Source organism: Neophocaena asiaeorientalis, unplaced genomic scaffold (genome assembly GCF_003031525.2).
Source record: "Neophocaena asiaeorientalis asiaeorientalis breed wild unplaced genomic scaffold, Neophocaena_asiaeorientalis_V1.1 scaffold505, whole genome shotgun sequence".
Taxonomy (NCBI): Eukaryota; Metazoa; Chordata; class Mammalia; order Artiodactyla; family Phocoenidae; genus Neophocaena; species Neophocaena asiaeorientalis.
Window position 1 is genome coordinate 187,866 of NW_020174704.1, and position 12,007 is coordinate 199,872.

Consider the following 12,007-nt stretch of genomic DNA (forward strand, 5'->3'; position numbering starts at 1 on the left):
AATATTATGTTGTTTTGATTGTGGTGCAGTCACATTTAAAACTGTCAGTAATGTTGTCACATAAAATGAAACCAAAATTTAAAAGAAGCAAAATGAAGAAGAAAAATTAATGAATACCAAAATGTTTATAATAGTATATGGAATTAAATTCAAATGGGAAAACTAATCAAATGCCACAATAATAAGTAAAGTTTGGGAATATAGTATTTCTAATGTACTGTTCTCAATTAAATGAGGCAGGACTGATTTTTAATTAATTGGAGAAACATCATGTCCAATAATTGTGCTTACCTTCTTTTAAATACAGCATAATGATGTATTTTAAAAACTTTACTTTCAACAAAATGGTCTTTGATGTAATGTTTATATTCAACTTTAACGCATTAGTTTAACTTTTGTTATATTTTTGATTTGCAGATTGCTCTGGGAACAGTTACTAATGTGGAAGAAGCAGTGAAGTGGATAAGTTACACTTATCTTTATGTACGGATGAGAGCAAATCCATTAGTGTATGGCATCAGTCACAAGGCTTATCAGGTAGAAAACTCATTTACTAAAAAAAAGTCAGACCTCCTTTTTAGTTCTGTAATCCTTTCATGATATGAGGATAAATATTTGCTACTTCTGCTCATCTGAAAAGATTTAGGTACCTGGAAGAAAAGCAAAGAGCTTTAATCTTTTTTAGAAAATACTAAGAAAAATTAAATTTGTCCCTGGTAATTATTTCACTTTCTTTATACATCTTTTCCACTGATCTTTATGTTATTATCAAGTTACTGCTCAGATAAGTTTCCATTTGATATTAGTATCTTGCTATGTTTTTTTAACTATATTTTTTAAATTTAGTTTTTAGAATAAACCAGACATGAGGAAACTTACAAAACCACTTTTAATGATAGGCTTATATTATATACAGTATATTCTTCTTATCAAGTCCTTCTAAGCCTTTGTTCCTAAATTAAAAGATAGCATTAATGAGTTACTATCTTAACAGTTTGGAGGCTGGATCAGTTCTGCTCTGCACATAGACTGAGAATCAGATGCATGTGGTCACAGCTCTTCCTATAAACTTCACAGCTCTGTGGTCCACATAGCTTACAGATTGTCTTTTCTTTAAACTCTGCTTTATACCCTGTAAATGCTTCCTAATTACAGGTAAAATCCAGTTGTTGTCTAATGAAAATACGATTTCACCACCATCATATCGATATTCATTAGTGTTAAATCAAAATTAGCAAAGAAGTTGAATTTAACTTGGAATTATAGTTTTCCTCTATTTACTAATAATGATAATTTTGTACGTGTGTGTGTGTTCCATTTTGTATCAAAGCAGTTGCCTATCTTTTTTTTATCCTTCCTTTTCATATACAGTAACTTTGACCATGGGAAAATGGAAACTTAAGATTTAGGAGGGGAAAAAAAAGAAGAAAAATAGCAGCAGCAACTAGTTATGAAGCTGTTCATCTGAAATCATTTGGTTTTTATACTTAGGTTTACTGTAGATGGGGGAATTCAACTACCTTTATTCTTCTCAGTTAAAATCTGTGCTAATCTTCAAATGGATATCTTTTACAACCAGATCGCTCTCAGTTATAAAATGTAGGTGTATTGTAACCTGTACCTTTATAAATTTTAAAGAATAAGGCACTAGCTATTCTTCCCCTTTTTTTTGAGGTACGTGGGCCTCTCACTGTTGTGGCCTCTCCTGTTGCGGAGCATAGGTTCCAGACGCGCAGGCTCAGCGGCCATGGCTCACGGGCCCAGCCGCACTGTGGCATGTGGGATCTTCCCAGACTAGGACACGAACCCGTGTCCCCTGCATCGGCAGGCGGACTCTCAACCACTGCGCCACCAGGGAAGCCCGGCACTAGCTATTCTTATTACAAATGTGGGTTTTGTGAAAAGAGTCAATGGCACTATGAAAATATTCTGAAGGGGTAAAGGAAGACCAAACACAACATGTATTTTTTCATGGGCTAAGGCATATCAAATCTTGGGACAAGATAAACACATCAATTGATTTTTGTTTACGTACCAGGTTAATATTGGAAGTCATTTTTTTATAATTTTCTAGTGTAAAAAGTGGCTTTTTTCCTTTCTGAGATACAAAGTTTTATAACCTTCACAGTTCAGAGAATCTTACCTTCTTATTTTTTTGACCTAAGTGTTTTTATTTTATTACTCAGAAAGAATGTGTAGCCACAAGACTCATGTGAATTAACACAGATCATGTAGTTTAATTCTTTTTAATGGTTTAATAATATGTGATTAATAAAATGGTTTCATAAGATGAGCCTGAAATATACAGTATGTTACCTACAGAAAATATTTAAGACTTTTTGTATTTGCTAATGTGACTGGATTCCATCTTATTTCCCTACAGTTGATTTTCCTTTGTCTCATTATGGTTTGCTCATTTATTTTAGCTATATTTGATGCATGAATAAGCTGCCATAAAAATCTAAGTTAGAACAAGTGGTAGGAGTATTAACTCATTAATTGATTCCTAAAGTATTTTATACTTCCCCCTCCCCCCTTTAAAGGTCATACTTCACTTTATAGCTATAAATATATACATATATTTATATACACACACACATAATAGTAACAGGAGTGTTTGTTAATATCTTGTGTTAAATGTCCTTTCTGCTTAGAAAAATACTGTAATAATTTCTAAACTATTCAGAAATTCATTGTCAAATTGATTTTACTCTTTGCTTCTATTACCATTATAGGCAGAATGGGTCTTCCCATCAACAGTTATAAAAACTGCTAGAACACTAAAACCATGCTTTTGAAAGGATGACTTTTAATTTATTTTTGTATACCTTTATTTGAACGGAGGAGAACATTCTCACTATCATTTCTCTAAATAGGACTGTGGTTTGATATTTTTAAATTCTTATTTATTTTAGTGTGGGAGGGAGAAAGCAGTGATTTTTTTTCATGTATCTAATTCCTAATCCTTATTAATCTTAACGATTATAAGACTATACAAGAATTTTAGATTCTAAAATATTACTATCTGAAGATAATATACAGATTAATAATTTTAGTTAATTTTAAAGCTTTCTTTACTTAATGGAATAAAGTATTTTCTAATTATGTCCTATCTTTTAAAAAAATGCATTCTTTTAAAATTATAATAAAAAATTTATACTAACTAAAGCATCAACAGAAAATTTTAATTTCCATAACAGGTATACATTTGCAAATGACGACTCTCTGAAGAATTATTCAAGTGTTTTTTTTTTCCTGTAGATTGACCCAACATTAGCAAAGCATCGAGAACAGTTGGTCATTGAAGTTGGACGGAAACTAGACAAAGCTCGGATGATTCGTTTTGAGGAACGAACTGGATATTTTTCCTCAACTGATTTGGGTAGAACTGCCAGCCACTACTATATTAAATACAGCACTATTGAGGTAGTATACTGAGTGAAACAAACAGAATAATATGTTTGTCTTTACATGCAAATACTTTCTAGACTTCAAAATATAGTATTCATGCAAAATAACAAAAGCTACTAATAGAACAAAATGCATTTGACTTTTATGAATTCAACAACATACACTCAGTAAAGATAAGAAAAAAAATAGAACTATAAATATTCAGGACCCTCTTGCCATCCCGTTCAATGAGTATATCCCAAGCAGTAGACGCACCCAAACCTAAAACCATTGAGCACATTGGTGAGACCTCTGGAATGAGTGCCTGAATGATTTAAAGTGGAGTCTGGTGGCTTAATGATATCCATGAATAAAAAGTTGAAAAATTAATTGCAAGTTATTGAGAAACACTGACTAAAAAGAATTATAAAAACTAATGAAAATATCAGGGCACTGAGCTGTACTATTTGGATAATTGAAGAGATTTTTCAAAGGTAATTTTTACTACACAGTTGTATCCTTGCCTGTTACCTTTTAATGTAATCTTATGTAAGGTAGGGAGCCACTCTAATATCTACATTTTAAAGAATATATACTTGTCTTCGTGTGTATTTCTATACCTACGTATATACCTTCACATGTTAATACATGAGAAAACTTAATAGTGATTACCTGTGAGGAGAGGACTTAAATTTGAAGGGAGTTGGATTAAGGTGAATTTTTACTCTTTACTCTTTTTATAGAGAGAAAGTTTGATTTTTTTTATGTTCATTTTTATTTTTGTTCTTAAAATTGTTTTTTAAATGTAAAAGTAATAGAAATCACTAAGATGAAATTTCTTCAGAAATATGAACACCAAGGCCTATATGAAATCTGTTTTGTACTTATTTAACATGTGCTTATTATGCAGATAACATGTTTCAGAAAACATTTTCACATGCATAATAGCTTTTCCTCATCTTGCCGCACATAAATCTTGTGTTTGTACAGCACTTTAGGTTTCTTCAAAGTCTTTTAACATATATTACTCACAACCATGATCTGGTAGTTCCTCAAACCAAAACATTTTCCCTCTCCCTCTGTTGCTGCCATCACCTACTCATGTCAACTCATTTTGTCCATTAAGTTACTTTTCTCATTTGTCCACTTGGTAGTGTGTTGCTGCCAAACTACATCTTAAGCCTGTTTGCAGCTCTCTTTCAGGGACTGTAGCCTTTCTTCAGCTTTGTTTTTGTTTTGATTCTTTTTCTTTCCAGTTTCCTGAATTTCTGTATGCCCTAACTAGCACTGTTGTGATATATTTGCCAGAATCTTAAGTTACATATTTTTAGTTATTCCTCTCTGAATTTTATGTGATATATGATCAGCTTTAAGTTGATGAATGGTGCAGATTTACATATGCCCATGCTGAAAATGAGCCAAGACAAGAATGTTATGCTGAACATTGTTTTAGATATCTGTTGTAAGTTTCATTAACTGATTTTATAGATCTTTTTGCTTCTAAAGGTCTCCTCTAGCTAATTTTGTTTGGGGAATGTCTTTTAGTCTTTGATAAATTTGACGATGTTTAAAATGATGATTTTGGAACAGTATGCTACAGACATTATAACTCTGCATATTCTAGGGCTCAGATGTTCTCTTAGAATGTGTGATTTATAGTCACATTTTTAATTTAAAATATTTTACTGGACCTTCTATGTTAATCAAATATAACACTTACTTTGGTAGACCTTCAATGAATTCTTTGATGCTCACAAAACAGAAAGTGATATTTTTGCTATAGTCTCCAAAGCTGAAGAATTTGATCAAATCAAGGTAAGATTACTAGAAGCTTAAATCAAATGCATATAACACATATGTGTTGATTCGTTTATAAAAGTTCATAATTAATTATTATTCCTGATACAATATAAGCTGTATGACACTTCACATTTTGAGTACCAGCAATGTTCTTCCATTTATCAACAATGTCCACTATCCTAGATTTTGATAGTATGTCATACCTGACCTCATTCTTTGCTCTCTACTGCAAATCAAACATAATTTAAATAGGTTTTGCAGTAATGAAACTAGCAGAGAATATAGTGTGTAGATTTTGGTTTATTTGCAATATAAGGTTCGCTGAAGAAAATATAAAGGACATGCATGATTCAAACTTAGATTTGAATATTTCTGTACCCATATTATAATTTAATCTTATTAACAGTGAAAACTTTAATACTTTGAATCATAGTACTTCACAGCTTTAAGCTATGAATGCCTTATACCATATAAAAATATATGACTGTAATGGATGCGTTTGAAGATAATTCAAGTTTGCCCTAATCCATTTGGGCAGAGGTTTTACTCTGGTCAAATAAAAAATGAAATCTCATCAGTTGAAGGATGGTGAGGTCAGAAGACTTAATTTTTGTGACATATCAAATTTGTATATGTCAATGGCAATTTTAATATTGGTGATGAATAATAAAATGTAGTCTTACCAGCATCAAGATAGTTTTTCATTGTATTTTATTAGCTACCTATGAAAAGATTGCTATTATTTTAGTATACAAAAGGAAACTTGAGTTATCACAGATGGAAACTTTTAGAAAACATGCAATGTGGTTTAATTTCAATATAAAAAATTTAAATAAATCAGCCCAAATAATCCTATAAAAACATTGGTTCTTCCAGGTCAGAGAAGAGGAAATAGAGGAGTTAGATGCCTTATTAAACAACTTCTGTGAACTCTCAGCTCCTGGAGGTGTAGAGAACAGTTATGGGAAAATAAACATCCTACTACAAACTTATATCAGCCGAGGGGAGGTGGACAGTTTCTCCCTTATATCAGATTCTGCATACGTTGCACAGGTAAGAATATTACTCCCTTCCTGTTTTCCTTGGTTACTTTTAGAGATTCAAGGAATTAATTCATGCTATACTATGAATGTATTGCATTATGACATGCTGTCAAATTACCATTTTATCTTAGAACTGGTTCTGTTTAATTTGTACATTTTTTATGCCATCTATGCTGTTGGATCAGGAACAGGGGTGGGATTTGGTGGTTGGTTTGGCTTTTTTTGATGTTGCTATTATTTACATTTTAGAGTTTTAAAATATCAATATCTGATTTTTTTCTGTTTTAAATGATAAAGTTCACATCTTTTACTTAGGAAGGGCAATAGTACAAGAATATTTCAAGTGAAAAGAAAAGATTGTGGAACCTTTGTAGCATTCCCCAGATGTTAGAAATATAAACAATTGTTTTTAACCATTAAACAAGGCTTAATAAATATACTCCATACCATATATTAAGTATGATATATCTTTTATAAAAAAGGTAATCTTTCTTTCCTACTGTCGATACTTACAAATTGAGTACTGAAGGAAAATTAATCCGTAAATTACAGCTCATTAAATGTTTAAGTTTTTTAAATTACTGTAGTATAAAATGTTGTAATATTTATGTTTTTAATATTCAAGCCTTTATATGATATAAAGTAGATTTTGTTTTCAGTATTTACCTTTCAAATGAGAGGTTTTCCTTCTAGGTGTACTTTTTTAAAAGATATTTTTTATTTATCAAGAATACTTTTTAAATTATTTTTATTGAGTAATGCCTCCTCTAGGTTGAGAAATAAAAGGTTAATCTTATTTTAAATATAGAAAATATTCCATTGTGTATTTTATGTTTGTAATTTTGCTCAAAGACTTAATATAGAAAGAGTATGTTTGTGTTAAATGAATTATTATTGTTATTTTTTTTTTTTTTTGCGGTACACGGGCCTCTCACTGCTGTGGCCTCTCCCGCTGCGGAGCACAGGCTCCGAACGCGCAGGCTCAGCGGCCATGGCTCACGGGCCTAGCCGCTGCGCGGCATGTGGGATCCTCCCGGACCGGGGCACGAACCCGTGTCCCCTGCATCGGTAGGCGGACTCCCAACCACTGCGCCACCAGGGAAGCCCCTAAATGAATTATTATTAACAGCTATGAATACCCCAGAGTGCTTTGAAATAACTGTAAACATGAAATATTTGCAAACATAAACCAAGATATATTGGTAAACAGTTTGAATGAATGCAGTAATTTAATCAAAGTAACCAAGAAACCAGGTGATGATTTCATATATTATATAAAGTAAATGTGGATGTGGTGAAAACATTTTTTTTTTATTTTTCATTTTGGAACACATATGTTTGTGCCATAGAAAAATACATATATTCTCAAAAACCTAAAGCCTCTATAAGGAACCATTATTTTTAAAGTCTTTTGTTTTATGTTTTTCTGAAAAATAATATAATATTGTCGTTTTATTTTATCTAATGATTTTATATTGCAATAGTTAATGATTTAACTAAAAGGTAAAGCTTTACTGTGTTCTGGATGAACAATCTGGCCACATTTCTGCTTGATTCAAGATTATGAAGATATCATCAGAGACTGATTTACGAATTGCTTTACAATATAAAACTTACAGTTTCTTCATGATTGGTACCCAGAAAGTCAGTCTCAAAAGATTGAGGATATATCTATAAGAATCCCTTTAAAAAAAAAAAAAAAGCTATTATGGGTTTATCATTCTTGAATATGTTAGGTAAATTATTGTTGATTTTTTTGGGGGGTGGGTTGGTTTTGTTTTTATGTGTGTGTTTTTTTTTAGTTTTAGCCATCAGTAGTTCCACAAGCACTCTCTCAGCTCTGTAAATTGGTACTTCCTTGTATATTTCTGAAACTTTATTCTCTCAGCCCTTAAGATAAATCCTTAGCTCAGATATTCTATGATTTTATAAAGGGGCCTATATTTATCTTCTACATGTTTAGAGATTTTGATCATTATTCCCATGCAATTTATATCATTTCAGATTAAAATGTCCTGTTGGTATCTTCTCACATGGCATTTCTCTTTCCATTTCTTTTAGCTTTTGGGGAACAAGTATAGGTTCTAAAATATAATAACATACTTTCAAACAGTTGAGAAAATTAGCCTGGCAATTTTTTTAGAAGAGCAACTGAGCATGCTGTAGGAAGATCTATTTGATAGCTATAAAAATCAAAATATTCATTTTACGTATCATTTTCTGGGCCTAATAAGAGATATCCCGTCAATTTTTAACAGGTGTTACAGCTATCCCCATACGTCAAATACCATTTGTTCTTAAATTTCTAATACTGAAACAAAGTAGTCGAATTTATCTAAAGATGAATAACACTTTTTATGTAAAATATAAAACCAAAGTCCTTAATTCTTATGATCATTTTTCACCTCATAATTCAAGCCGGATCATCTGTTTGCTATTTAAAATCTTACTCTTTTCCATCTTTTTTTATGATTTTGATCAGGTTTAACATTCTTCATTTTCAAATACAGATGTAATGACATTTTTTTATTTATCAAGAATACTTTTTAAATTATTTTTATTGAGTAATGCCTCCTCTAGGTTAAGGAGAAATAAAAGGTTAATCTTATTTTAAACATAGAAAATAGATATTGTAAGGTGTCTCTAAACTCATGATTTTAAAAATAATCTTCCATAAAACAGTCTGCAAAGTTAATGATAGAGGGAAGGAAGAAAAACAAACTACAGAGATGTGAAAAAAGGCTTCAATCATTGTAACTTTCTGTATGTCTACTAATGAAGTTATCCTCAGATCACTGAATTTAGAATTTTGGAGTTAAGTTTGGCATTGTTTAGTTCTGACTTTCAATAGATACTCTGACACCAACTCTCCTGGTCAAATTATTAACCTCACCAAACTTTAGTATCTTCATCTATAAAATCATAATAACAAGACCAGTCAAATGCAGTTGTCATAAAAATTAAATGAGATAATATATGCAAAGCGGTAAACATACTGCTTGGTTTATACAGGAGCCATTAATATGGGTTAGTTGCACTCATCAGTATTTCTTTGTTGCTCTTCTCTCACTAATTGTTCTCTCTGACTGGACCCCAAAGTCTTCCTTATTTCTCTAAATAGCTTTATAAATTTAATCATTCCACTATATACCCAAGGGCATCCTTTGCTGTCTCTTAGATTCTAAAATAGCCTCAGCACCTTCCCAAATACTTTGTATTTTTTTTTTTTGTCTCTTCCTACTTCATTCTTGTTTAGGGGGTGTGAGGTGGAGCTTCCTAAGGACTGGGAAATAAAGCTACTCTTGGAGAGTTAAACAGGATAACATCCACATATAAAGGATATGATTATTCTTGTGTAGAAGTAATAAAGATAATTAGGGTTATATGAGGATAGATGTTGCCCACAATTAAAGGATGCAGCTAGACATACTTTTGAAACTGAGTCAGAATAATAAATTTATTGACAAATTTAAAATTACATTGGACCTAACCACCAATCCCCCTTTTCATTCTTCAGAACGCAGCTAGAATTGTCCGTGCTCTTTTTGAAATTGCTCTGAGGAAACGTTGGCCTGCCATGACCTATAGGCTCCTGAATCTTAGTAAAGTCATCGACAAGAGGCTCTGGGGTTGGGCTAGCCCTTTGAGACAATTTTCAGTCTTACCACCACACATTCTAACAAGATTAGAAGAAAAAAATCTTACTGTGGATAAGCTGAAAGACATGAGGAAAGATGAAATAGGTAAGAAGGAAGCAAAAATGTTTTAATGTACTGTTTCATGCAGTTAAAATATTTCACTTGATGTAAAAAAAAAAGTATTGTGAATTTCCACATTACTAAAGATGAACTTTTACCATTTTTATGAAATTTCTTTTACATTGATCTAAACTCAGGCAAAAGTCTCTCTAAATTTTATTAAGTTACTCAATAGAATTAGCAGTTAAAATGGAGTTTAGATTGTCACACCCTTAAGTATTTTACAGATAGAATCTTAGCTACAAATGATGAGAATTAGTCAGTGAGGCTTATTCTCAATTTATTTCTTTTGTTCATTTCATTTCATCGTCTTTGTTATGTATATCAGCAGTATTACATCAAAAAAGTATGTCAACATTAAACCCTACATTTCTTCAGTTTCTAAATGAGCTTCATCATTACACATGTATAGATCTTTAAACATAGTTGGTATCGGTGTGTAAATAGTATTTGGTCTTCTATGTTTTTCACATAATATTGAAAAATTATCCCTACATACATTGCCATGTACCTTAACATTCTGTTGGACAAACATTGATTAGGTAATATTTCAGATTCTGAATAGAATAGACATTACACATGAAGGGAGTCAGACTGAGGAGAAATAGAGGGACCTGGTGAAAGGTTTGTAGATGTGTAGAGAGGCTGAGATAGTTATTTCCCTTGTATAATAAGAAGAATACTTCTCAGATGGAATGGAAAAGGGGAGGCATCAATAAAAATAGAGAGAAATTGAGAATACAAACTAGGAAGTTAAGATTATTCACCTTGGGTAACATAAATGTTTTATTAAAATAAGGAAGATCACTTTAGATTTTCAAACTTTGGTGAACATAAAACATTTTGATTTACTTGTAAATATGCTTTAAAAAATTATATTGTGAAGCACCAAGACATACAAGAAATATTGATACTATAAGATAGAATCTATTTCCGCTTAGTCGCTTGGCCTGGAGTAGGAAAATGTTTAGTCACATCTGTTTGTGACCCTCACCCCCACCCTGGTGCCTCCATTTGTATCTGTATTTCAGAATCTCATCATTTATGAAAATATGTATAAGTGGTTAATTTTGTGCTGGACTGGCCATATTTTAATCTTTGTTTTCTGGAAATGGTATGGATAAGTTAGTTATGTTTGATTAGTAAAGCATTTTCCATCATGGTTATAGAGTTCTGAAATAGGCCTTGAATAAATTAATGACTGTTTTCACAAAATACTGAATATTTCTATAATGAGTCGTAAACTGGATAGGAGAAAAGTGGAACTGTTTATAGTACTTTAAACACTATCAAGTCTCAGTAATTTTAAGAACCCTATTAATAGCTGAAAAAACCTTGATACTGGTTTACAGAGCTATGAATTGCTAATTCAAGTTAACTATTACAAAATATTCAAACATGCCAGGTCAAGAATGTCAGCTATTCTACATAGCAAATCATAAAACAAGCAATAAAAGCACCTTCTCTGAAATCCCATTTACAAGTCAGATTATATTGCTTTTTTTCTGTCTGGACACATTTCTTCTAAGTGACATTTTCCCTGCAGGTCACATTCTGCATCATGTGAATATTGGGCTCAAGGTCAAACAGTGTGTTCATCAGATTCCTTCTGTTACAATGGAAGCGTCCATTCAGCCCATCACACGGACTGTCCTCCGAGTGACGCTCAGCGTCTGTCCTGACTTCACTTGGAATGATCAGGTAGAAATGGAAAACACCTAAATCTGCATTAAGGAAAAGTGTCTGTACTGCAGGTTCAACTACACCTCCTTACGTCTGTCCTCAAGGCATATAGAAAAACCTTTAAAAAGAACATATATCGAAGAATCATTTAAAACATTGTATCAATAGTATTATTTACTCTCATCCTCCAGCTAAGCATGTGGTATAATATATTAATAATATGTCAACCAGTGAGACCCCTTCAGAACATTTTAGGACACCTAAATTTTCACATTGTATAATGGTTTAGTGGATTCAGCTCCATAGGGACTTTGCTTAATTCTATCTTCTTTC

At 31.9% G+C, this 12,007-nt stretch overlaps 1 protein-coding gene across 1 annotated transcript in view; it reads left to right on the forward strand.

Moving 5' to 3' along the window:
* ASCC3 (activating signal cointegrator 1 complex subunit 3) overlaps positions 1 to 12,007 on the forward strand; it is a 306,848-nt gene that overhangs the window by 175,918 nt on the left and 118,923 nt on the right. The window contains exons 16-21 of the mRNA XM_024759314.1: positions 418 to 537; positions 3,262 to 3,426; positions 5,119 to 5,205; positions 6,067 to 6,243; positions 9,751 to 9,976; positions 11,538 to 11,692. Coding sequence (XP_024615082.1) covers positions 418 to 537; positions 3,262 to 3,426; positions 5,119 to 5,205; positions 6,067 to 6,243; positions 9,751 to 9,976; positions 11,538 to 11,692 — 930 coding nt within the window. The remainder of the gene's footprint in view (positions 1 to 417; positions 538 to 3,261; positions 3,427 to 5,118; positions 5,206 to 6,066; positions 6,244 to 9,750; positions 9,977 to 11,537; positions 11,693 to 12,007) is intronic.